Consider the following 24,075-nt stretch of genomic DNA (forward strand, 5'->3'; position numbering starts at 1 on the left):
CACGTTCAGCTCCCAAACATATTGATACACCGTACATTTCCAGATATTACGGATAAACCTACGATCGGATTTTTCGTTTTAACTGCTACGCTAGCTACCGCTTCTCGTTCTTGTTTTTTACGCAACACAGTCACAAGAAGTGAAAGAGAACTCGGTTCTTTGAATAGGTCCCGCAATGATCATAAATAATGATTACGTGCGATCAGTGTTGTGAACATGTTTGACTTCTCTGGCCCTGAAGAATGGGCTGAATTGCGAAGCCATGTACAGGCACTGTCGCGTATGTAATGTTTAATGCATTGTACACGCTGTAGTCGTGTCCTAGCCATGGCCAGGCTTCAGGATGCGGAGGAACAACCACTTCTTCCATGAACACATCGGCGGAGTGACGTTCTTACTACGTTCTAAAATGAATTTTTTTGTCTACCACCTCACGAATTTATGAGTCAGTTTCTCGCGAGGCTTTCGGAAGGCAACGGACCAAACGAAATACGAATTAAAAGGTGTTTGGGCTTTTCTTCAGAGGCCTGTGTACTGTGTAGTGTACTGTGTACTGGCCTGTGTAGATTATGCAAGATTATCCGAACAAGTCCCATCTCCTAGTTTTCCCATTGTGCAAGCTGAAAAATATCAACTATTCTCCATAGTGATACCAAGAACACTTTGATACAATTCGAAGCTTGTCGGCGTCCATAGATGGCATGCTTTAATTATAGCCCGTGTCGTAGATTATATTTCTATGTTGAAAACGGGGCTGCCTGATATTATTGACAGAAGTTAAACTACAGAAACACGTTCTGTCACTGTGTCCATTTCGCGAACCGACGCTATGGGCGCTAGTTTGGGGCAAACACCACGACCCTGATTGCTATTGATTTCCGAGCCCACGTGACCGTAGGCGTGGAGTAAACGCCAGTTCTGCGCCAAACGGTCAAGCTGACGGCAAGCTAAGTGCCCTCATTTGGCACACTGATTCATACACGATCTGTTTCCGTCAACCAAGTTTTTGTGTGTGGTGCCGTGGTGTTTAGATAAGTGCCGATAAAACTTTAGGATATGCTGTGCGTCATGTTTCCTTACTAGGGACCAGCATGAGTTCGTGGAAGTTTGATGTTCTTTTTAATTTCTCAAGCTGGCTCCCTTGTCTATTCTGCATTTGCGGTGTAGTTGTCTTGATATAGACTTGGCAGCTCGTTCGCGATAGATCAATTTTTAATGTTAGGTAACAAATATTAGTCAATGAGCTATCCGGCTGCGGCAGCTATCTTATAGTTATAGTTACCTTATAGTCACCGTGCCTTGAAGGGACTAAGAGTGAATAACGGCCTTCGCATTGGTTTTAAATGCTTTAAAAATGCTGTCCCATTAAAATAGACAAAGTTGGTGTGGTGTTTGCGCATTGGCACTTTATAATAGGTCATCAATACTTCAATTCTATGTTTTCAGTGATATTAGCGCCAAAACGCTCAACGGTAACATTTTTGAACTATTGTTGAATAACCTCCATGTGTGCTAACAGACAAACACTATGCGTACGCATACATCAGGTGACCTGCTTCAATGGAACAGCTTAGCGTCACAATAACAAACATCTACAGAGGCACTTAACTCGCCTTACGTGCATTGAATTAGAAAGCATTCTGATTCTTCCGCGCGGTGTTCTTTCCTCGGTCACGTGCTCAAATTGGGCGAAGTCAATTTCGAAGTTGGGCCACCCAAATTTTGTTGGCGGGCCAAGCTGATTTTGGGTGTGGGCCAAGTCAGTTTTGAACGTGGGTCAACAAAATTTTACGATTCGGAAAAGTCATTTCTTTAATGTGAGGCGATCGTGCCCGTCCGACACGGATGGATGGATGGATGGATGGATGGATGGATGGATGGATGGATGGATGGATGGATGGATGGATGGATGGATGGATGGATGGATGGATGGATGGATGGATGGATGGAAGGGTGGATGGGTGGACGGACGGACGGACGGACGGACGGACGGACGGACGGACGGACGGACGGACGGACGGACGGACGGACGGACGGATGGACGGATGGACGGATGGACGGACGGACGGACGGACGGACGGACGGACGGACGGACGGATGGATGGATATGTGAGTGGGTGGATGGATGGATGGATGGATGGATGGATGGATGGATGGATGGATGGATGGATGGATGGATGGATGGATGGATGGATGGATGGATGGATGGATGGATGGATGGATGGTTATGAACATCCCCTTTGAAATGGAGCGCTGGGTTGCGCCATCAAGCTCTTACTGTGATACTGCTTAATCTCCTACCTAGGTTAAACAATAAAAAAAGAAAACAAAACACTATGAACTCCCACGACCAAATGTTCTGATCCCGTATTGCGAACTGTGATTTTGTACGTCTCCGCTTTTTCTTTGTGGTTTTCCTACTTTTCTTCCACCGATCCTCTAATCGCCTCTTACTAATCCCTATTGCGGACATGTTTACTCTTCCACGGCTCTCGCTGAACCCAAGGGCTTCAAGGAGGCCAGTGCCACCTAAATCGACCACTCGGTAGACGTCTTCACATTCTAATGAAACATGCTCCATAATTTCCCAATCTTTACCGCAGCAAGCACAAGCTTCTTCTTCCTTCTTATATCTCGCTTTATAGGTGCGTGTTCTAAGGCATCCCGATCTCGCTTCGAGAAGTAATGAGCTTCCCTTTGAGTTATCATAAATGGTTTCTTTCATGATTTTGTTTTTTCCTCCTAAGTAGTAACTCATGCCAGGTTTCTTTTCCATTGCCGCCACCCATGACATTATTTCAGCCTCTCTGACTTTCTGCTTGACGTTCTTTGTTGCTGTGTTGCCCACCCTAAAGACTATATTCCTCCTGGTGAGCTTCCTAGCTCTTTTCCTCCACTGTGAGTCAATGTTTGTCCTGTACAGATATCTCAACACTCTCCCAGCCCATTCACTTTCTTCCATATTCCTCAATCGTTCTTCATACTCAATTTTACTGCCAGCTTCCCTCACTTCAAAACTAGTCCAGCCCATATCACCCTGCACAGCTTCATTTGTAGTCTTCCCGTGAGCGCCCAATGCGAGGCGACCCCCTGACCTTTGGTTCCCATCGAGTCCTGATTGTACCACTGATTTAAAGCAACCAACAGCATTTCCAAAAGTAAGTCCTGGAACCATTACACCTTTCCACATACCTCGGAGCACCTCGTACCTATTGTATCCCCATAGCACTCTGTGCTTCGTTACGGCTGCATTTCTCTTTCCCTTCACAGTTATTGTTTTTTCCTGTGTTTCCATATATGTATTGCCTTCGTTTATTCATATAACAAGGTATTTAAATTCTGTTACCCAAGGTATTTCCTGGCCCTGCATCGCCACTGTCAGTTCACTGTTCTCATTCAATACCATAACCCCTGATTTTCAAACACTCAATTTCAAGCCTAAATTGTCGTCGCCTTCCTATCCACAGATATTATCCAGACGTTGCAAATCACTCTGCTTGTTAGCTAGCAAGACAATGTCGTCCGCATAAAATAAACCTGGAAGCTGCTGTTCTACTACTGTACCCGCCTGTTTGTATGAGAGAGAAAAGCCGATATTACTTCCTTCTAGCGCACTCTCCATCCTCACCATGTACATCATAAACAGCAGTATGGATAAACGGCACCCCTGCCTCAGTCCCTTGTTGATATGAACTTCCTCCTCGCTCCTCGTCCCTTCCCATTCAACGCAAACGGTAATTTATAGATAACTCTCTCTCTAAAGCTGAACACAATCGTCACCTAAGCCTTCCCCTTCCAGAATATCCCACAAAATATTGCGGTCTACGTTGTCATAGGCTCCTGTGATGTCTAAAAAGGCCACATATAACGGTCTGCTTCCTACTTTTTATATTTCAATACACTGAGTAAGAACAAATAAGTTATCTAAACGCCTACCCATTGTGAAGCCCTTCTGTAGTTCTCCCAAAATGCCATTATTTTTCTGCCCATGCTTGAAGCTTTAATTTGATTGCCTGCATTGCTAGCCTGTATATTACCGATGTAATGGTCAACGGTCGATACGAGTGAATTCTATCTTTCTTCCCCTTACCTTTATAAATTAAATTCATTCTACTTTGTCGCCAACTGTCTGGTATTCGTCTATCTTTTAAAGTTTTTCCACTGCTTTCACCAGAGCTTCCTTACTTTTTTGTCCTAGTTCATTAATCAGCCTAACGGGAACCTCGTCTAGCCCTGTGGCTGTGCGCTTAGGAATATTCTCTTCGGCTTTCTTCCAGATGAAATTTGTCAGCACCAGCTTCTTTTCCACCTGGGTCTCTTTCATGCTCTTTTTTTCTTCAAATACAACCTCGCAATTGCCTTGGAAAGATTCGGCTGTTATTTTTTCGGATGTAATTTATTGCCGCTTCTCCTTCTAGTTAGTTTCTATCTTCGTCTAGGATATGTTGTTATATTGTTGTTGACTTCCTGCCTAATTATTTTATGTAGTTCCAAAATATTCTAGGTGCGGCCTTCTTTTTCTCATGTATTGCTGAGAACCAACGTTCACTTTCACCTTTTATATTTGCTTGAACCATTATTTTAACCATAGACATTTTCTCGTGGTATATTTTCCATTTACTGGTTACTTCATCCTGCGGCAACTGCGCCTTCTTTGCTTGCCTGTGCTCTCGGAATGCTCTCTGTCGTTCGGCGATCGCTTCTCGTATCTCCCAGTTCCACCAGCTTTTCGGTTTCTTTCTTCTTTTGCAACAAACATGTTCTTTCTCTTTCCATATTTCTGTCGTTATTACACTTACAAGCTCACTATATTCCCACTCTTTATTGGCCATTTGCCAAGTTCTTCCTCGACTCTAGTGACTATATTTGTGATATGTTCACCGTTCAATTTGGACTGGCCATTTTGCACTCCTTGCTCTCTTTCCCAACTACATATCCCGTATTCAAAATGATGCGTTTGTGGTCACTCCCTATGCTGCTATACCCTTCTTCATCAATGACCATTTCTCTCAACTTATCATGAATTCATTCGGTCATCAGACAGTAATCAAAGGTTGATTACCGGTTTGCCACTTCCCACGTGATCTGCCCTCCACACTTAGGCACTGTATTTACGATAACGAGGTTATGGTGTTCACAAAGGTCTAGCATTGACTTCCCGTTGTTTTCCGTATAGCCATCTAAATCCTGTTGTGGGAATTCATGTCACCTAAAAGGATTATTTCAGCATCATTCCCGAAACTTTTCCCATCAACACTTATGCATTCCTCTTACTCTTTATTCTTCTCCGTGCAATTATTTCCCGTCTACAAATACGTAACGCCCGGCTGAGTTTTTTCCCACTCATTGTACCTGATAACCAAAGATGCTCTTGACATTTTGAATTTACTCTTTTCCATTTGGCTCCCTGATGGATGACCATTCCGACTCCCCCTCCCTTTCTTTCCGACTTAGTTCTGTTGTACCCTTCCCAAACAGAATTCTCAATCACTGCAGGCTCATCCGAGTCTCTATGGTGCGTTTCTGTAACCGCATACACCCCTATTTGTTCTCTATTTAACTGCTCCTCAATCTCTGCCCACTTTCGCTTTCTTCTGCCACCCTGCATGTTTATGTAGCCTATTGCATGGCGAGCTCTCTTTCTTCCTTTCCTCCTTTTTCTGTTATCGACAGCGATGCTATTGTGAGATTCCCCTAGGGGACCTTGTTCATTGCTACCTACTCTCGCCTCCTGAGAGCCCGTGGACACCCTAAGAAAGCAACAGCGCGACCACCAAGTCGCCAGCCCACTTCTCGTGCCAGCCGGTAATTGAAGTAGATCCCATCTCGTTTAAAACCACCACACCTTCTCACTTCCCTGTTTCCTTCGACAACCTCGAAGCCTTTCTCTCGACCCATGTTCTATATCGCCTCATTAGACAGTTTTAGTTACACGTACGTAGAGACATCCCGTACGCAAACGTGAAAAGCCTACGCACCTTACGTGGACGCCATCTGAAACGCTTTTAGCTACACGTACGCGACGCGCGCCAAGATGGACCACGTACCTCCATCTATCAGGAAATGTGAACACGGCGGTAGCCAATTCAATCCTGTCGCCGTGTTTCGATGCGAGCCGTCTGCGCGCTCGTGGCCCGCTATCGCTTGTTCGTGATCTCGCGAAAATCCCACGCGAAGCTGTCTACGTGCGCAAGAAACGCACGCAAAGAATTGAATCTTACGTACGTCCGTGAGACGCGCGCGCGCCCGCTACATTCTACGCATGCGCACTGCTCACACGTAGAAGCACTACGTACGCAAAGCCTCTACGTACGTGTAACTAAAACTGTCTATTAACAGCCACTACAGCTCTTTGTACGTGACTTTCACGTACAGGCACCTCCGGCACCGTGCACACCACGATCTGCACCTGAGAGGATAGCTCGCGCAAGTCGTCCACCCCCTTCGCCAGGCGCTCGGCTAGTGCTGTCCCTTTCCTGTTTAGGACGTCGTTTAGCCCACCTACTACTATGACAAGGTTGCGCACGTGGGCATTTTCTGCGACCTTTCCTTTGGTCGCTCCATGACTGAACTCAGTGTCCCCCCTGGAAATGTCCCTACCGCCACACTTTTATCGCCTTTCACCCTCTCCACAATTGCTTCTGAGCATCTAGCCAGGTTTGAGTCACCAGCGATAAACACCCTTTCACTCTCTCCTACCTCTGCCTGCTTCCCTTTGTCATTTTCCGCGTGATTCAGACTCGACAAGCGGCATTGTCAGTTATACTCCTGCTTTTTCAGCGTGGCGGCCTCAAGGTAGGTGCCGCTCTTTCCAGCTAACCCTTCACCATGTTGCATGCATTCCATGTACTTTTCTAGCACTCCCTCTCCTGTCACTTTGGGGGAGTGCGTTCCATTGTCACGCCCATTCTCTTTCACAATGGCGGTCCTGTTCAGCTTTTCCTCGGCTGCTCGCATTCTCCTCAATTACTTTCCGTGCATCACGCTCCCTATTTAGCTCATTTTTGAGCTCTTCCGCCTGTTTGACAAGCTCTTCCTGGAAAGCCTCCATTTTCTGCAGCCCAGTATCGACATCACAGTGTGTGCTGGCTCACTCGATTCCCTCTCCAACCTCATCCATCCCCTCATCTGTCTTGAGGGACACCCCGCACACTGCCTGCTCTCCCGTCTTTCTTGTAAAGTATTGCACGGCTTGTTCTGGTGCAAATACCATAATACTATAATATTTTTGCATTGCAGAGCACGTGCCTTTTAGCGAAAACCGATACGCACAGGATCCAAATCCTCAAAATGTCTCAAAGCAACTCTCACCAATGTTTCAAAAGCAATCAATGCCCCGGAGACCCAAGGTATGACACGCTTTCACACGTGGTCAACCACACGGCCACCCTCTCACTTTTCTACCAAAACACGCACAGTAAAACCACTAATAGCTATTAGTCTTGCCACCTCCAAGCTACCATTTAAAGGCCACAAACACTCAACGTCCCACCCGGCTGCACGTGTTGAAGCACGTGACGCAAAAGATGCTTTAACCATCCTGCAAAACCAAGTGTACACGAAAGACACCCGCGCACACGCAATACGAGAGACAAAAAAAGAACACGATCAAATTACTATTTAACGGCAGAAAATTAGTAAATAAAAAAACAAAAGCAAGCTCAAAGCATACACAAAAACTTATGATTTCGTTTCCGCCACGGAGCCCCGAAAAGCACGTCCATTCGCCACAAGATCTCAAGACCGAGTCAGTGTGGTTGTTCACTACAAAATCTAAAGACAACGTGGTTCTTCACCACGTCATGCTGCGGCGCTACGCGCAGCAGTGCAAAAATTAGTGCATTCACTTCTCTTTATCTGCGTCGCAGTGCGCACGCAGCCGCAGCACAGTCTGGCCTCTGAGATCTTCCCGGCGCGATCTCGTGGGTCCCGCCTAGGCTGTTCCTACGACGCTGCTACGCAGGGCGGTGCAGGTTTGTTCCTTTCACTGCTCCCTCTCCCTGCAGCGCGCAGCCAGCAGCTGGGTGTGGCTACCAAGTCGCGGAGACCACGAGCCGGACGAGCTAAGCCGGCGCGGTCAAGTTCCCTTGCCTCCTCGACCACACAGCGGACTGCTGTGTTATCTGCCATGTGCTACTCTACCGCGATAAGCCATGTGGAAAGTGGAAGCGAAAGCCCGTCATAATTGAACAGAAGGCAGCTATCTAAAAGCTCACGCGTCACCCCTGTTGCAGGAAGAGTAGTGACAGAGGCCAGGTACCTGCATCAGCAAGAGTGGCGGCCACTTGTGAAGTTCGGGGAACGCCAAGACAGACCCGTATTGCTGACCGGTGCTGAGTACACCATGCCGCAGATGGTCAAGCACTCCTGACCCGTGTACGCCCCCGGCCACCATCACACATGGGACGGCTGTGTGGCCTCTATAAGGAAGTCATAGGGGACACACCTGCAAACGCCGTACAGCCTCGCCCACCACATCGACCACCAATCCCTATCTCGACGGAGCTGCCAGGTGTACCAAAGAACCGTTCCCCAACATATGCCCTACAGCAGACAGCAGCCTGTCTCCTCCAAGAGAGACTTGGGGACCGCTTTCACATCTTCGTCGATGGATCCGTGATCCCGGAGACGGGCTCATCTACAGCAGCCTGCGTTGCACCGGCCCTACAGAAGAGCAAGGTGTGCCCTCTCCCGGGACATGAAAGCTCTACCGCAACAGAGCTAGCAGGACTCCACCTTGCTGTAGACCTACTGGCAGAGGAGCTACCAACGACTCCGGCAGCTATCTTCTGCGACTCCAAGGCGGCGCTGATTTGCCTGCAGAGCCCTGACAAGGCTAGCCTTGAGGTTAGACTGCTCTCCTCAAGACTGGCGGCCCTTCAGGATGCAGGACGCTCACTATCCGTGCACTGGCTACCGGCGCACGTAGGGATCCCGGGCAATGAAGAGGCAGACACTCTCGCAAAGAGCGCCTTCCACCCAAGCGTCCCCCTCAGCTCTGCTGTAACGGCCACGGACTTCACAAGACACAGGCTGCGCCGGCACATCATCGCCTGCCATCCGGATAAACGGGTATCCCTGGGACGGCCTCCACGGCCTCTTCCACAGCACGGCCTCCCCCGAAGGGATACCTCGCTGCTTCTCCGACTGCGGGTTGGCTGCTACTGGATGGCAGCCCACCGGCACCGCCTTGGGAAAGCCACCTCGCCAGCCTGTGCCTCCTGCAGTGACCCAGAGACTCTGGAGCACCTTCTGCTGGCCTGCCCTGCTCACCTGCAGCACCGGGACCGACTTCTGCAGGAGTTCTCCCACCTGGGGCTCCCATGTTCACGACGACAAGAAGACATCCTCTTCACCAGTCGTAACCAGCTACCAGCCTTCCTAAGTGTCATCGAGTACCTCGACTCGTCGAGGCTCTCGGTAAGACTCTAGGAAATTTCTTCAAAGACGCATAGCCTAACGGCTATTCACCACCTCGGGCCTCCTTATCCGCCTAAACTTCGCTTTTGCTGGGCCACCTCCTAAGGTCTATCACCCGTCCACTCCTCCGGTCGAAGCCACTGGGCCTTCAAGGTCGGGCTGCTCCGCTGCTGCCGTGGCGACTCTCTACCTTTCTCCCTCCTTCTATCTCCTTCACTCCCATATCCTTGCCCCTGCTCGCGCTGAGCCGTGCTCTCGCAAGGGTTGCAGAAGATAGTGCCAGCCTTTCCTCCTTTCCCTACAAGAACCACTTCTCCCTCTCTCACGCATCAAGTGCTAGAAATCGCGCGTTGCACGCGCAGAAGATTCTTTTGTTGTTTCATTGACATTCCGTCGTATGCGTGGGCATGTACGTGGGTAAAACATTCCATTCGGAAATCGTGCGAGGGAAAAAATAATCTTTAAATGCGTTGGTCCTGCAGGAAAGGTATATAACCTTTTTGTTGTGATAAGAGCGCGTGTAGCGGTGGCTAGCCGGTAGAATATATAATGTTTTACCTATTCCTAATTGACTGCTATAGAGCAAGAAGAGAAATTTCATTCTGTCCTGGTAACATCTTAAGCAAGGTTTTCCAATTCTGCAGCTTCTAGAAGAGATGATGGTGATGATGGGGAAGTTCATTCCAAAAGCCGATTCGGTTGGCGATAATGTCCGCCGCTGCCGCTGTCACTGGCGTCCGTCTGAGCTATGTCTGGGCTCCTAACTATTGCGGGGGATTGACCAAGAAATGGTTGGGTTTTCTTGGGGAAGGAAAAGGTCGCAGCCCTGCGCCATACATGCAAAGCATGTATGGCATACCTGATTAAATCAAGCGGGCTAGGTGACTGTCACCAACCCGTTTCAAAGGGGATGCTAATAAATCATCAGAATCATCATCATCATTAGCATCGCGAAGCGCCACTTGTCATGCGATGTGAGATGCCCGCCACGTAGCTTCGATACGTGCTCATTTTTGATTGCAGTTGCATACTATTACACCAGGTGCCACGACATGAAGCAGTCGCATAGGCAGCGCGCACAAGGTAGATTGTGTTTGCTATCAAGTATGTTGCTCCTACCCACTATGGGTGCTCTCCAAGAAATTGGTGGATTGTCTTGAGGAAGAAAAGTAAATTTAAGGAGATGTAGGCAAATGCTGGAATGAAAAACATGTATGTCATACTTCGATTAGATCAAGCAGGCTAGGTGACTGTTTGTCACGGCCCGTTTCAAAGGGGTACCAATAAGCCATCGTCATCAGCAGCAGGGTCATCCGCATCGAATAGTGATATTTGACACCTGATGTGACATGGGCGCCCCGTAACGTCAATAGGTGCAAAGTTTCCACTGTAGTTGCCTTGTATTAGACCACGTGCCCCGACATGTTTGCATGTTGCATGTAGCTGGAGTTGGTTAACTCAAGCAGGCTAGGTGACTGCTTGTCATCGCCCCGTATCAAGGTTGAAGCCTTTAAAACATGGTCATCACCATCAACATCATCGTATCTTGCCACAGGTCAAGGGGTGGGACATGCGTGCCGCGAAGCCTCGATACCCGCGTTTGCATTTCGGTGCACGTTATGGCACCTCCTCGCAAGGTACGAGCCACTGGTGAAGAAGCTAATCGTAGAGCTACGCGCGCGGCTGCAACTAGGGAACGTCGAGCTCAGCAGACCACTGGGAAGAGAGCAGCTCAAGCCGTAGCTCGCCATGGACGCAGCTCAGATCGTTCTCGTGAAAGCGACGTAAAGAGACTTCGCCGCGAAGACTCTATAGTGCCTGCTGGCCAAACCCGATCTCCTATGAAGCCATTCGTCCTCCAGCTTACGCTTTGACTGCTTGGTGTGCCACGCTGGCCTGTGACTTTTTCACACAAGAACACTTTTTGTCAAACGAAACACTCTAAACACTTGAAACCGGTCGTACGCAACTGCATGCAACTGTTACAAACTTTTTTGTGTAGCGCTTTTGCTTGTGATGCTGAGAAAGCATATTCAATAGGAGCTAAGTGGAGCTATACGCAATCCTTTTTGCCATTTTGATGACCGTATGGAAACAAGGGGGCACATGGGGGTGTTTCGCAGTATTGACGCAGTTCTTGGCACTACGCGCTGTGTCTTACGCCTTGTCGTCAGGAGTAGCCGCAAACCACTGCGGTTTTGCCATCACCACCGGTAATGTAATGAATCATGACCATTGTGTCAAAGTGGGAGCTGCGTCTCATTAATACAATTAGTTCATCTCCATGTTTTCTTCTAGAACTGAACACCTTTGTAAAAGGAAGTAATTGTGTTTCAGTGCAACTGCCACATTTTATGATGGGCCTGTGGTCCTCTGAAGTAGCATTTTTGATGCAAAAGTCCTGCGTAAGCCCGCAAGGTGGAGAGAACTAATTATTAAGGGGAAAATGAGACGTCAACCCAAACGTAGCAAACTGCTACAAAAAAACCATATGGGTTCCACGAAAGAAAAAGTATCGCAGTTGAAGGAAGAATCCGTATGGGTTTCCTTTGTAGCAATTTGCTACCTGTGGGTGGATGTCTCATTTTCCCTTTATTAATAGCATTCTTGCAGCAAGCTTTCGCCATTAGCTGCCCTCTAGACCCACGGCCATGACAGCAGGCCCTAGTCCTCCTCTGCGCCTTGAAGCCAAGAATTATAAGGCCTGTGAAACTGGTGACACAAGGGCAAGCAAGGAGATTGACACAATGAGAAGGAAAGCGTCCACAAAATGCGGAAGCAACTGGTCAAGTCAATTCACGTGATTCACAGTGCTCTCCAGAATCCGGCCGTTAAAGGTTCCCTGCAGGTGCTCGCCGTACGAGAGTCGCTTATCGCAGCTCTTTACATGCTGTAAAGCTTTTCCTGGAGCCTGTGCTGCTCACGCAGGGGAGGCTCACATACCAGCTTCGTCTTAGTGGCTTTATTTCTAGGTTCGCTTGAACTAGTGACTAAGGACAAGATATGGAATTCGGTAGTGGCTTCATGGATGAGACTTCTGAATGTTTATCATCAGAATATTGAACTGACTTTCACGGTGCGCATCCCTCTTTCTGTGTCATCATCATCCCTCATTACACCTGTATGTCCCCGTTCCCCCTCCCTATGTGCAGAGTGTAGGATAGGGCACGTTAGCTCAGCCCGACCTCTCTGCCCTCTTCCAAATAAATTCTCTCTCTTATCTTTGAGCTACAGGCCGTATAAGACGCAGTCACTATCTAGTGATTATAATTTTCTGCAGGTGAGAACGACACTTGTTGGTACACAAAGATTGAGCCCAAGCGATGAAAACCCTCCGGAATCTATTCAACAGGTTGCATTTCGCAGACAGAGCACATGCCAAAGTGTCGACATTCCCGTGCGCAACCAGAATCGCTTAGATACGTCGTTCGTCCTCCTCAGGATACATTCACGCAGACGCAGACATTCACAAACCTCCAATCACATACTCATTGCTGGTCTTCACGCCACACCAAGCGCTCACATGGCTAGGCAGACCTTCACCCCTCCACATACGCATTGATCGGCCCATCGTTGACGCAAGCAACCGTTATATGAAGTCATGGGTGTCGCCCTGCTTGGGTTGTCCCTTTTCCTCTCAATCAGCTGCTAACGATCATTAAGCTACTGCATCTGTTGTAGACTTGTCTCGGACTGAACTCATCATGGTGGCGCCTTTTCATTTACCATGCTTGTCTTATCCTATCTGTGCCCTTGGTTTCTGGGCGCTTTCCGTGAGGTCAAATGTAACCCTATTCAAGGCACCCAAGTGACTTCCTTATCTTGATCTGCGGCCCACACAATAAAGACCCGCTTTAGTTAAGGGCATAAAATATGCTCTATGTGTTCCTGTAAGGTTCTTCAGCCATTCCTTGCCGCAGGACAAATTTGAGAAGTAAACGTTTGGGCAAGATGCACCAAGAGCGCATCCGCAGGTAGGGGGTGCGGGGGGGTGGTCTTCAAAATGTTTGTGTTCGCAGCAGAGAGCTACGTTCACACGTGGTCAAGGGGGTTCGATATTGTTCTGTTTGCTGTGCCCGAGTTTCTTCTTGGAATTTTCGACGGCACGTGTCGAATGCAGGTGGAAGGGGCGCAAAGCCTAGCAAGCGTGATATGCCTACAATACATTGTCGTGTTGTAGTGACGGTGAAGAACGCTATAACGGAAACAGTGAAAACGGTGAAAAAGGCTTTGAGAGAGAGACATATTTAATAGCAGAAAGGTGGAATGAAGCTTAGTTGCGAATCAGCGCAGTCCCCGTGGCCTTACTCGCCATTGTGTTGTCTGTGTGCGCTGTTGTTAGAGAATTACGACCACGTGACAACGATGGCATGACAATGGATGAATACCTGCGCTTTCTTCTCCCTTCGTTTACTCCATGGAGGCCAGATACTCTTCGGACGACTCGCTTTAAAATTGTGCGGATCCCACGCAGTCTTGGAGATTGTTCAAGCGAAGGTCTGGTGAGCCGGCAAGAAGAAAAGGTGGACTTCGGTGACCAACGAGCTTCGAAATCATTGACCCAGATGGCTACATACTGCCCCGACCGGCCACAGCATGTAAACCTTGAGATTCCACAAAGCTCTCACGCGATGGTAAATGTCTATCAAATAGTTATACAACGCTCCTGGAAACTCGGTGGCACGAATGTGCATGCGCTTTCCACTGGTGGAGAAAGTCAGGCCGCCGACCACCACAACAACGGGTCAAAGAGACTAAAAACGGTTAGCCTTGCAGCAGATCTGTCTTAGAAAGAATACATGGCGACGCTGTCTTTAGGTTCACCACGCTAACTTGGCATGACGTCATAGAATCGGACATCTGCTCGGAGCAAGTTATTATTAACATTTTTATTTTCGGGGAGGGGAGACGGGTGAACATGAGCTACACTTCGAGAATTCACTACACTACACTACATACACTACAAATTCGAGAATATTTACTGAGCCATAGCAACTAAAATACGAAAAAACTTTGAAAGCTTTGACGTCGCACTGACGTGCTAGTGCCAAAGTACGCAGGCGAAATTTAAAACAATGAATTTTCGCCTTTACTGTCTCTTCTAGTAAACAATCTCTTACTGGAATTTCAATAGAAAGGTTTTGAAAGAATGCATTAGTACCAAGTAAACTCATGGCCTGAAGTCAGGATGTGGACATTGCGGATGTTGATAATTTCTCATTCCGCAGTTTACCTCGCAAACGCGTATCCCACACTAACGCTCTCCAGTAGACAATACTGCTAAACTGGGTGATAAACTGATTGCCAACGTTTGCTGAAAAAAATTACCGGTGTTCATGTGGCACAGCCCCCCAACTAACCAATTCACTCGGCTCTAGGGTCTGGAAACCTGACGGGATGAGGGTTTTTCGCATTCTTCTAGAAATGGCACATTGCTATCACCTCACGATCAGTGTTGTAGAATTTAATTGATTTATGGGGTTTCACGCCCCTAAACAGCAATCGTACGCCTTTGGCAGGTGATTCCCATAAGCTGAAAGAAAAACAAAGAAGGAGGAACAGACTAATACCTTGAATAGACTAAACATACTGAACAGATGACATCTTCTGTGCTGCAGGTGACAGTGGCCATTCGCGGAATGCAGCAAATACCGGGACGTGCTTATTTCAATCAAGAGTAAGACGTCATACTAGGGAAATCTCCCGAGCTTCAGATCTCAGGAGAGGGCGGACACAGAAATTACATGAGGTTTTCTAAACTGCTCGCAAAGGTGACAACATTTCTGCCTTATTGTTTAGTTTTAAATTGAAACGCTGCTTATGTCTACAACAACAAAAATGATCTTTGAAGAAAGGACAGGTGAACAGGTGCAGCGAAATTAAGTTGGGTAAGCATGAAGCTAGGGAGATTACGGGCTCTATAAAGACGCTTGTTTTATGCACGCCCAAGTGGGAAGCGCACACTGCTACGAAAATCAACTGCGCCTGCTAAGACGTCGCAGTTGCCCTCTTGAACAAATCAATTTTGGTTTTCTAAAAAAAATGTGTAGGAATTCATTACTGTGTACAAAGAATAAGTATCAGGTGTTTGAATGTCCAACCCCTTATTGCAATTCCTCGAATGCCTTGCTTTAGAATCCACTTTCTGACTCACCTTAATTAAAACGATAATTGTTCTATTCTCACAATAACTTGTCTCATTGCTACCTTAGGTCAGTTATGGCATCAGTGAAAATTTTCGGTTGCACAATGGCATTGGGAAGCACCCGACCAGTGGGAATTTTCAACTTTCATTTAGTTGGCAATTTTGGCAGAACTCTCTTCGCTGAAACAAGAAATTGCCCGGCATTTGCATAACTTTTACTGATGCTTAAAATTTCACTACCTTTTCAAGGTTTCCCAAGCTCCCCACATTTCCAGACACCCTGCATAGCTCATTTCATTCGCTATGCCAGCACCTTAACAGTCCCAAGGACCACCCTTATGCCTTTACTTACTCTTCAAGGAATACGCCTTCAGTTACATGTGCTTGAACCATGCATTAGTTCTGCCTTTGCATTGCGTGCTACGAAGCCGCTTTTAATCAATCTGCGGGGCACTGGCTTTAGTGAAATTAAATAATTATGTATCTTGCGGTGCATGTTGTGTCTTTTGTGTGTTTGTAATGAGGATTCCGCTTGCTGTTTTATTTCTCATTGCTGCCAAATGAATACTACAGGCCTGCCACCAGGTCAATATCACCAGTTTTTCTTAAAAATGGTCAGTCACCATATCTATGAAGCTGTCAGTTACTTGATTTTTATCACACAAAACGCATTAAAAGAAAAACACGTAAACAATAAAATCTAAAAATGGAGCCATAATTCGCAAGGGCCGCACCACCAGTGTTTCGCAGCTGGGCGACGTCGTTCTCACAATGCGAGTATGAACCGGGAAAGTCGAGACAAAAATTCCCAAGAAGTTACAAATGTTTCACCGATTTCCTGACTAGCAGGGGCGCTATTTCAATCTAGCCCGACTCACGGCGATCACCGGAGCGTGGTATTAAGCAACACATGAAGTCAGCGAGGCGTGTAGTTGGGTCGTTTGATTAACGCGCAGTCGGGTGGGCTACGAAGGAAGCCATTAATTTGGCCGATTGCGCGAACTCATACAAATGCGCGGTGCGGTGGCTTCTTTGTGTTCTTCTCGTCTTCTGCATGAAAAAATAAAAAAAGTGAACTCGAGTTGTTGCACACTGTGACGTACGCTATGGCCACCATGTATCTTTTTCCTGCGTTCCTAATTTTCGAGTAGTCATATTCTGCTTATCGTTAAGCGAATGCAATTTTGCACAATGTCGATAGATTTCACTGGTCGCCCTGACGCGCGCTGCCAGATAAAACTCCAGGTCTCGCACTTTCTACAAGAGCAAATTTTCGACGCACAGTTTGCCACATGATTAATAAAGTGAAAAGGAGACATCCACCCCATGGTAGCTACAAAGGGAACCCAGTTTACCAGTTTACCAAATGGCATAAACGCTGGTTAAATAAGTACTTGAGGTCCTTCTTCGTCAAGTAGAAGATAAGTGGCCCGGAAAACATTCACAATGACCTGTTGGTGGTACGCGTGCTTGCGTGTTCGTTTCGTGGCGCCTCTCAAAGCTTTCTCTGCTGTTGCCCCGGTCCCTAAACACAGTCTCGGCTGATGTAACACGCAGCAGTTATTTTGTCTGGAAATTGGTCAGCGGCGGGCCAGCTATTTAGTGATCTTTGCAGTACGCGCCACTTATTATCGCTCTGCCGCCGCTTTCCTGTCTGCACGGACGCGCCGCCAACAACTGAAGCTGTACTAATGTAAGCCTGTAGATAGTTTCGGCTTTAACTTCTGCAGCACATGTTCGTTTTTCGTATGCTTTACGACAAAGCCTGATACGAAGGGTTCCTCCCAAGGGTAGGGGAGCGAGCCGGCTCGTAGCGTGGGGGGTGGGGTTAGGTATATGCTGCTTTAGCGGCCGTAGACCAATAAACGATGACACGTTCTTTGATTTATTGTGTTAATGTCATGTTGTTTTATTGTATAATGTTCATTTCATGTTATACAGAAATTCATGCTCACAACTGGGCGAAGCACACTGGGAGCACATGGCACGTACCTCAGTACGTGGCACATGGCACGTGCTCTCTTGCCGATTACCCGATTTCCATCGGAATAAGGAAGGCTGAAAATGCGCCAGTGAAAGTTATATTTGTCGTCCGCAAATCTGGTTTTCTGTCGCACATTACGAGTTATAACAGTCTAATGGTGCTAACAACTTTATTGAAAATCCGGCAGATTCGTGGCCTAGGCCTTGGCCACTCCGGAGGAGGTCCGAAGATCATGTCTCCTCACCGCCTCACGGGCTTGCTGGATGGCCCATAGTTGATTTTGGAGGTTGGAGCTGCGCAGCACGGCCGTCCACCAAGCCGCAGCTTCATCTGGGGAGACTGCATTTTCTCTGCATATAACCTCACATTCCCCGAGAATGTGTCTGAGAGATGCGTGAGTCCTGCCGCATAGTTTGCAGTTCTCGTCTTAAGAGATGTCTGGATATATCCTTCTGAGATGGACGTGGTTGGGGAAGGTCTTGGCTTGTAACTGCCTCCAGTCTACCACTTGGGCCATCTCGAGTTTGGAGTTAGGGGGAGGATGAACACGTCTGGAGTTTTCATAAAATTTCGTAATGTCACAGTACCTCGTCATTCTGTCCTTCTTTGTCCATGCTCCCGTTGGATTTCCAACCCCCAGAGAGCATCCTTCTACGCATGCGCGGAATGTGAGACCTTCTACGCGTGCGCGGCGGTGGACCTCCTCGTTGAGGTTGGGTACGGGGGTGTCGAGGGACGTGTGAGCCAGAAACCATATAATGTGTCGTTCCTCCATCTCCTCGGAGGTAACATGATTCGCATTGGCTTTGAGTACAGCCTCAGCCTTCGGCAAATTCTGCCTTGTGCATAGTTTCTGCCCGCAGTCAACCGCACACAGATGCATGCGCTCGACCGGTTATTTAACGAAGCCGAACGCATTGTAACTGGACTCCCCAGGTACACAAGCCGCGAAGCGCTTAAAAGTTGTAGCAAACTCAACAACCTGTCCGAGCTCGTAGACATGCACATCTATACACAAGAGATGAGACTTCGCACCACAAACGCCGGGCGACACACACTCATGCTCTTCGGGTATGACGTCCACAAAATGCCCATTTTACCCAACAACACGCCGCCGTGGGAAATCACGGCTCTCACCGATGGCAGGCCACTTCCTCTCAATATGGACCCTACTCAGCGAATGCGACGCCTTGCATATGCCAAGAGGCATGCTAAGGCTGCGGGTTCACTCTCCTTGACTGAACGCATCGTATACACGGACGCTGCACTGCCTGCAGACGACGTTAGTAACACCTCTTATGTGACTGCGTGGTACGACCAGACCAATGAAAATCAGAACCGCCGCCATCATACATCAGCAGAAGCAATGTCCAGCACCCGCGCTGAGCTAATGGCCATCCTAGATTATTTGGAGTGGGCCCTCGCAACTTCGTCTCAAACTGACCCTGTTCCCGATCATGTGTACACAGATTCTCAGGCTGCCCATCGGGCATGTGCTAATATTATTTACACAGATCCCGTAGTGCAGAAGATCCGGCACCAGGCACGCCTGCTCCACGAATGCGGTCACGATGTTACTATTCACTGGGTCCCTGCGCACTGCGGTATCCCTGGAAACGAGAAGACTCATAGACTGGCGCGCGCTCATCTCTCTACCGCACTAGCCAGAGCCTCCGATAATCCTTATCCTCTCCTAGCTACCACACCTGAGGTAGCAGACCCAATGGCGGACAAGCATGCATCCAAACAACGACGTGCCGCCTACCTCGCAGCAGTGGGCAATCCACTCTCTATACCGTCGCTTCCACCGAAGCTCTTCACACGGCGAGAGTCAGTCTTGCTTCGGAGAATCCAGACAAGCACCCTCCTTACTCCTCACTTGTTGAACCGTTTCCACAAGGGTGGCACACCACCACCCGTAAGTGGCTTCTGTTCCATGTGCACATGCCGTGCTGATCTAAACCATCTTTGTTGGGAGTGCCCCCTCTACATCCCACCAAGGCTTCGTGCCCTGGCCACCATACAGCGGCGACCCTGGCCTTCTTCTCTCCGGACTTGGGCCTGCCCGGATACCACGTCTCCGGGCCATGCCATCGAGCTCTGGCGAGCACTGTTGCTGTTCCTTCAGGACCCTGCAGCACCACCCGTCGGCGATCGGCTCCGCGACAGCCTCAAGCGTCATGCCGCCCCCACTTAGCTGCCTCCAGGACGTTCATTAATAAAACGGAGGCAGCCTTACCCTTCCCCTTTTCCCATAACGCCCCTCCTCTTTCCACCGCAGCGTCTTCGACGCATTTTAATGTGGAATAAACGGGGTTTCATTCATTCTGCAAGTCACTACGTACGTATCTGCAACCAGGGTTAACGATGGCTAGGACTATCGTCATCTCTTCCGCTAGCTCAGGGTTTTGCCGCGTATACTACACGAACTGACCAATTGTTTGTCGGTATTCAGGACTGCTACTGCGAAGGCACGTCGATCCTCGTATTCTTCCGCGTCTGCGAACACGCTTCCTTGTCCCCATAGAAGGCTTGTAGTAAAGCCTTGGCTCTACTCTCTCTTCGACCCTAATTGAATGGACGGTTCATGTTATTGGGTAGATTAGTCACCTGGAGCTTTTCCCTGATCGCGCTTGGGAGGGATGTCTTGTCGCCATGCTGTTTGTGATAGGATAGGTAATCCCGAGCTTGGCCAGGGTGCTCCTGCTCGTTCATGCACTGCTTAGACTCTCGAATTGCGAGATTTGATGTGCCTCTATTAACTCTTCCAGCATGTTGTGGACGCCCAGCTGTAGCAGAAGTTCCGTGCTTGTGCCGTCTGGAAGGCCCAGTGCCATCTTGTGTGTTGTTCTGGTTAGGGTGTTCAGCTTGTCGTTTTCGGCCGAATACCAGTTGCGGTTGGCGGCCCCACAGGTGATGTGGCTGATAACGAAGGAGTATATGAGTCTGACGACGCTTGCCTCCCTCATACCCTGATGTCTGTTGGTGATTCTTCTGATGAGCCTCATCGCGTTCGTGATCTTACCTCCGTATTCAGAAATGCAGCTCAACTTGAAGCTAATGCTTGATTTCACATAAATGACGCCACTGACGCTCACTGACCTCGAGAGGCAAAGCAGAAGATTGGGTCTAAAAATTAATCTGCAGAAAACTAAAGTAATGTTTAACAGTCTCGGAAGAGAACAGCAATTTACAATAGGCAGCGAGTCACTGGAAGTCGTAAGGGAATACATCTACTTAGGGCAGGTAGTGACTGCGGATCCGGATCATGAGACGGAAACAATCAGAAGAATTAGAATGGGTTGGGGTGCGTTTGGCAGGCATTCTCAGATCATGAACAGCAGGTTGCCATTATCCCTCAAGAGAAAAGTGTATAATAGCTGTGTCTTACCAGTACTCACCTACGGGGCAGAAACCTAGAGGCTTACGAAAAGGGTTCTACTCAAATTGAGGACGACGCAACGAGCTATGGAAAGAAGAATGATAGGTGTAACGTTAAGGGATAAGAAAAGAGCAGATTGGGTGAGGGAACAAACGCGAGTTAATGACATCTTAGTTGAAATCAAGAAAAAGAAATGGGCATGGGCAGGACATGTAATGAGGAGGGAAGATAACCGATGGTCATTAAGGGTTACGGACTGGATTCCAAGGGAAGGGAAGCGTAGCAGGGGGCGGCAGAAAGTTAGGTGGGCGGATGAGATTAAGAAGTTTGCAGGGACGGCATGGCCACAATTAGTACATGACCGGGGTTGTTGGAGAAATATGGGAGAGGCCTTTGCCCTGCAGTGGGCGTGACCAGGCTGATGATGATGATGATGAAGATGAAATGACGCCAGGTGCGAACGCGCCGAAGGCCCTCATTGCATTTCTTTTAGTGCGTGGACAACAGGCGTTGTTTAAATCAGGTCAGGCGTGGGCTTCAACTTAAGATGCATTTCTTAATACCGGGATTAGTCTACAAATTCCTGACCATTTCTCTGTTGGTGCCGTTGGATTCTGTGATGAGTCCGAGCACCTTAATCTGCCTCACCCTGGGTATTTCTTGCCCGTCTTCGCGTACGCAAAAATCTCCGTATGCAACATGCTGGATATAATCAATAGGGGGCCTTCCCCTAGGCGTCGGGCGGTAGAGGAGAAATACTGATTTTTTCTAGCGAGCAGACGATTCCGGTTCCGACGAGGTACTCTTCTACCATCACGACCGCGGTCTGTAACCACTGCTCGATTTCTCCGCCGCTTCGCTCGCACACCCCAATCGTAATGTCGTCTGCGTATATGGCGTTGAGGCGCTCGGGCAGGCCGATCATACTGAGTTTAAAGAGCATCAGTGAGATGACCGAGCCTTGCGGGGTGCCGACGCTGCCCGTGTTCCTGTCTTCGGTTGAGATTTTACCCAACATTAAGGAGACCTTCCTGTTTGTGAGGAAATCCTGAACATAGCTGTACGCTCGGTTTCCTAGATCGAGTGCGGCAATGCTGCGTAGTATGGCTGCGTGAGCCGCGTTGTCGAAGGCTTTCTTGAGGTCTAATCCTAGAATGGCCCTGGTACCTCTCGCCTTGTTGTCGAGTATCTGGAGTTTGATTTGCAGCACTGCGTCCTGCGTGGAGAGATGAGCTCGAAACCCGAGCATGGTGCCCGGATACGCTTCAACGTCGTCCAAGTGCGCGTTAATCCGGGTGAGGAAGGAGTGCTCCATCAACTTGCCGACGTACGACGTAGATATATTGGCCGAATGTTGTCAAGATCTGGGGGTTTCCGTGGTTTGGGAATGAGCACCATTTTAGGTCTTTCGCACTGGTCGGGGATGAATCCTCGGGACCAGCAATCGTTATTGTACTTCGTCAGCTCGGAGATGGTGCCGTTGTCCAAGTTACGAAGGCTCTTATTAGTTACGCCGTCCGGTCTCCGGGCGGAGTTGCTGTTGAACTTTGCTTTTTCGCAAAGAGGCCCAGATTTCCCCCTCACCAAAGGCTCTGTCCCGAGAGAAGTTGGGTTTTCCCGTGTATTCCCCGTGTGTAATAGTCAGGTTCTGCGGAGCATATCTGTCGCGGAGTTCGGCCATTATTTCTTCCTCGTCCTTGACGTGCGTGTGTAATATCTTGCGCATGGCTTCCCTATGTATTGCCTTGGTCTTGGTCGTCTCTAGCAGGTGTCGGAGCAGGCGCCACGTGTGACCGGTGCCAATCCGTCCGTCCATCGCGTTGCAGACCTCATCCCATAGCTGTTTACTAAGAATTCTGCAGTGTTCTTCTGTTTGTTTGTTGAGTAACGCTATGCGTTTCCGCAACTTCCTATTGTGTCTTTGTTTCTGCCACCTAACCTGTAGCGATCATTTGGCCTCCCACATGGGCACCAGGCGGCTGGTAATCTACTCGACGCGGAGCTCTGGCATCACGGTCTTTGTTACTTCATTGACACCAGCCCTCACTTTTTCGGCCTATTTTTGAATGTCTGTAGTGCAAGCATGCGTAATTCCAGCTCGATTCTTACGGAACTGGTCCCAGTCCGTCCATTTGAAACTTTTGTTGGGTTCGATCGTTAAATTCTCCGATAATTTCGGATCGAGAATTCTGTGGTCACTACCAAGGTCTTCGAACGTGTTATTCCAACTGACTCCTCTCGTGTTCATGACTAATGTTAGGTCCAGCGTGGCGCCTCTTGTCGGCACGGTGCCCATTCTTGTGGGGCAGCTGGGATCGGTGATGAGTGTCAGGCCTGTCTCATGTATGTTCTGCCATAAAGCCTTGCCTTTGGATCTCGTGTAGGCGTAGTCCCACGCTCCGTGCGGCACGTTAAAATCTCCCCCGATTCGTAGGGGGGAGATTTAAGTACAAGTACAAGTAACATTGTTCGTAGGCGATGGGAGCCAGCAATATCGGTGGCTCCCCTAAAAAGATTAGGAAGCGCTTTTGTATGTACGCGGGGTTGCTGTATTGATCGAAACTAAACGTGCTGGAATTGCTCTTGTTTTTTGGGGTATAATTTCTACGAATACTTGTTCGACCTGCGCTGCCTTAATGTCATGACAAACGATCACTAAGCCTTTCCTGACCAAAGTACTGCGCAGTTCTCCGCGGATGGGGGACCGTTGGCTTGGTAACCGGGTAGTTTTCTCATTTGTATGTCTCTTGTAACATTATTACGTCGGCTTTCGATTTGCTTTAAAGGTGTTGTTGCAGGACTGCTTTTTTCGCGGCGTCACTCCTTCAATTCCACTGCCATATCGTCAGCGCACCTCTTTTACCGTGCTTGCCTATTTTGGTCCGGTTGAGGGGTGGCGGTCTGAACGACCACAGGAAATGCTACGGTGTTTGCAGCGGCATTGTGGAGTTGATTAGATGCGACACAAGTCGTGGGGGCCCCTGCAGTGGTAACTGGCTGCAGTTTGGCTACCCTAGGACCTAGGTTGGTCACGTTTTCGAATTTGTTAAGTCTCGACATTATGGTCCACACCGCTAGCGTGAAGTTGCTAACGGCTACTGCTTGTTCTTTGAGTACATTTTGCACTTAGGTTAATTTCTGCCT

General features: G+C 48.5%; 1 protein-coding gene across 1 annotated transcript; it reads right to left on the bottom strand.

Moving 5' to 3' along the window:
- Positions 1–21,661: 21,661 nt before the first annotated feature.
- LOC135911236 (uncharacterized) lies at positions 21,662–22,246 on the bottom strand. Its single transcript, XM_065443428.1, has one exon. It carries the CDS (start codon positions 22,244–22,246, stop codon positions 21,662–21,664), a length of 585 nt encoding a protein of 194 aa, XP_065299500.1.
- Positions 22,247–24,075: the final 1,829 nt, after the last annotated feature.

The sequence above is a fragment of the Dermacentor albipictus genome, chromosome 9 (assembly GCF_038994185.2).
Source record: "Dermacentor albipictus isolate Rhodes 1998 colony chromosome 9, USDA_Dalb.pri_finalv2, whole genome shotgun sequence".
Lineage (NCBI taxonomy): Eukaryota > Metazoa > Arthropoda > Arachnida > Ixodida > Ixodidae > Dermacentor > Dermacentor albipictus.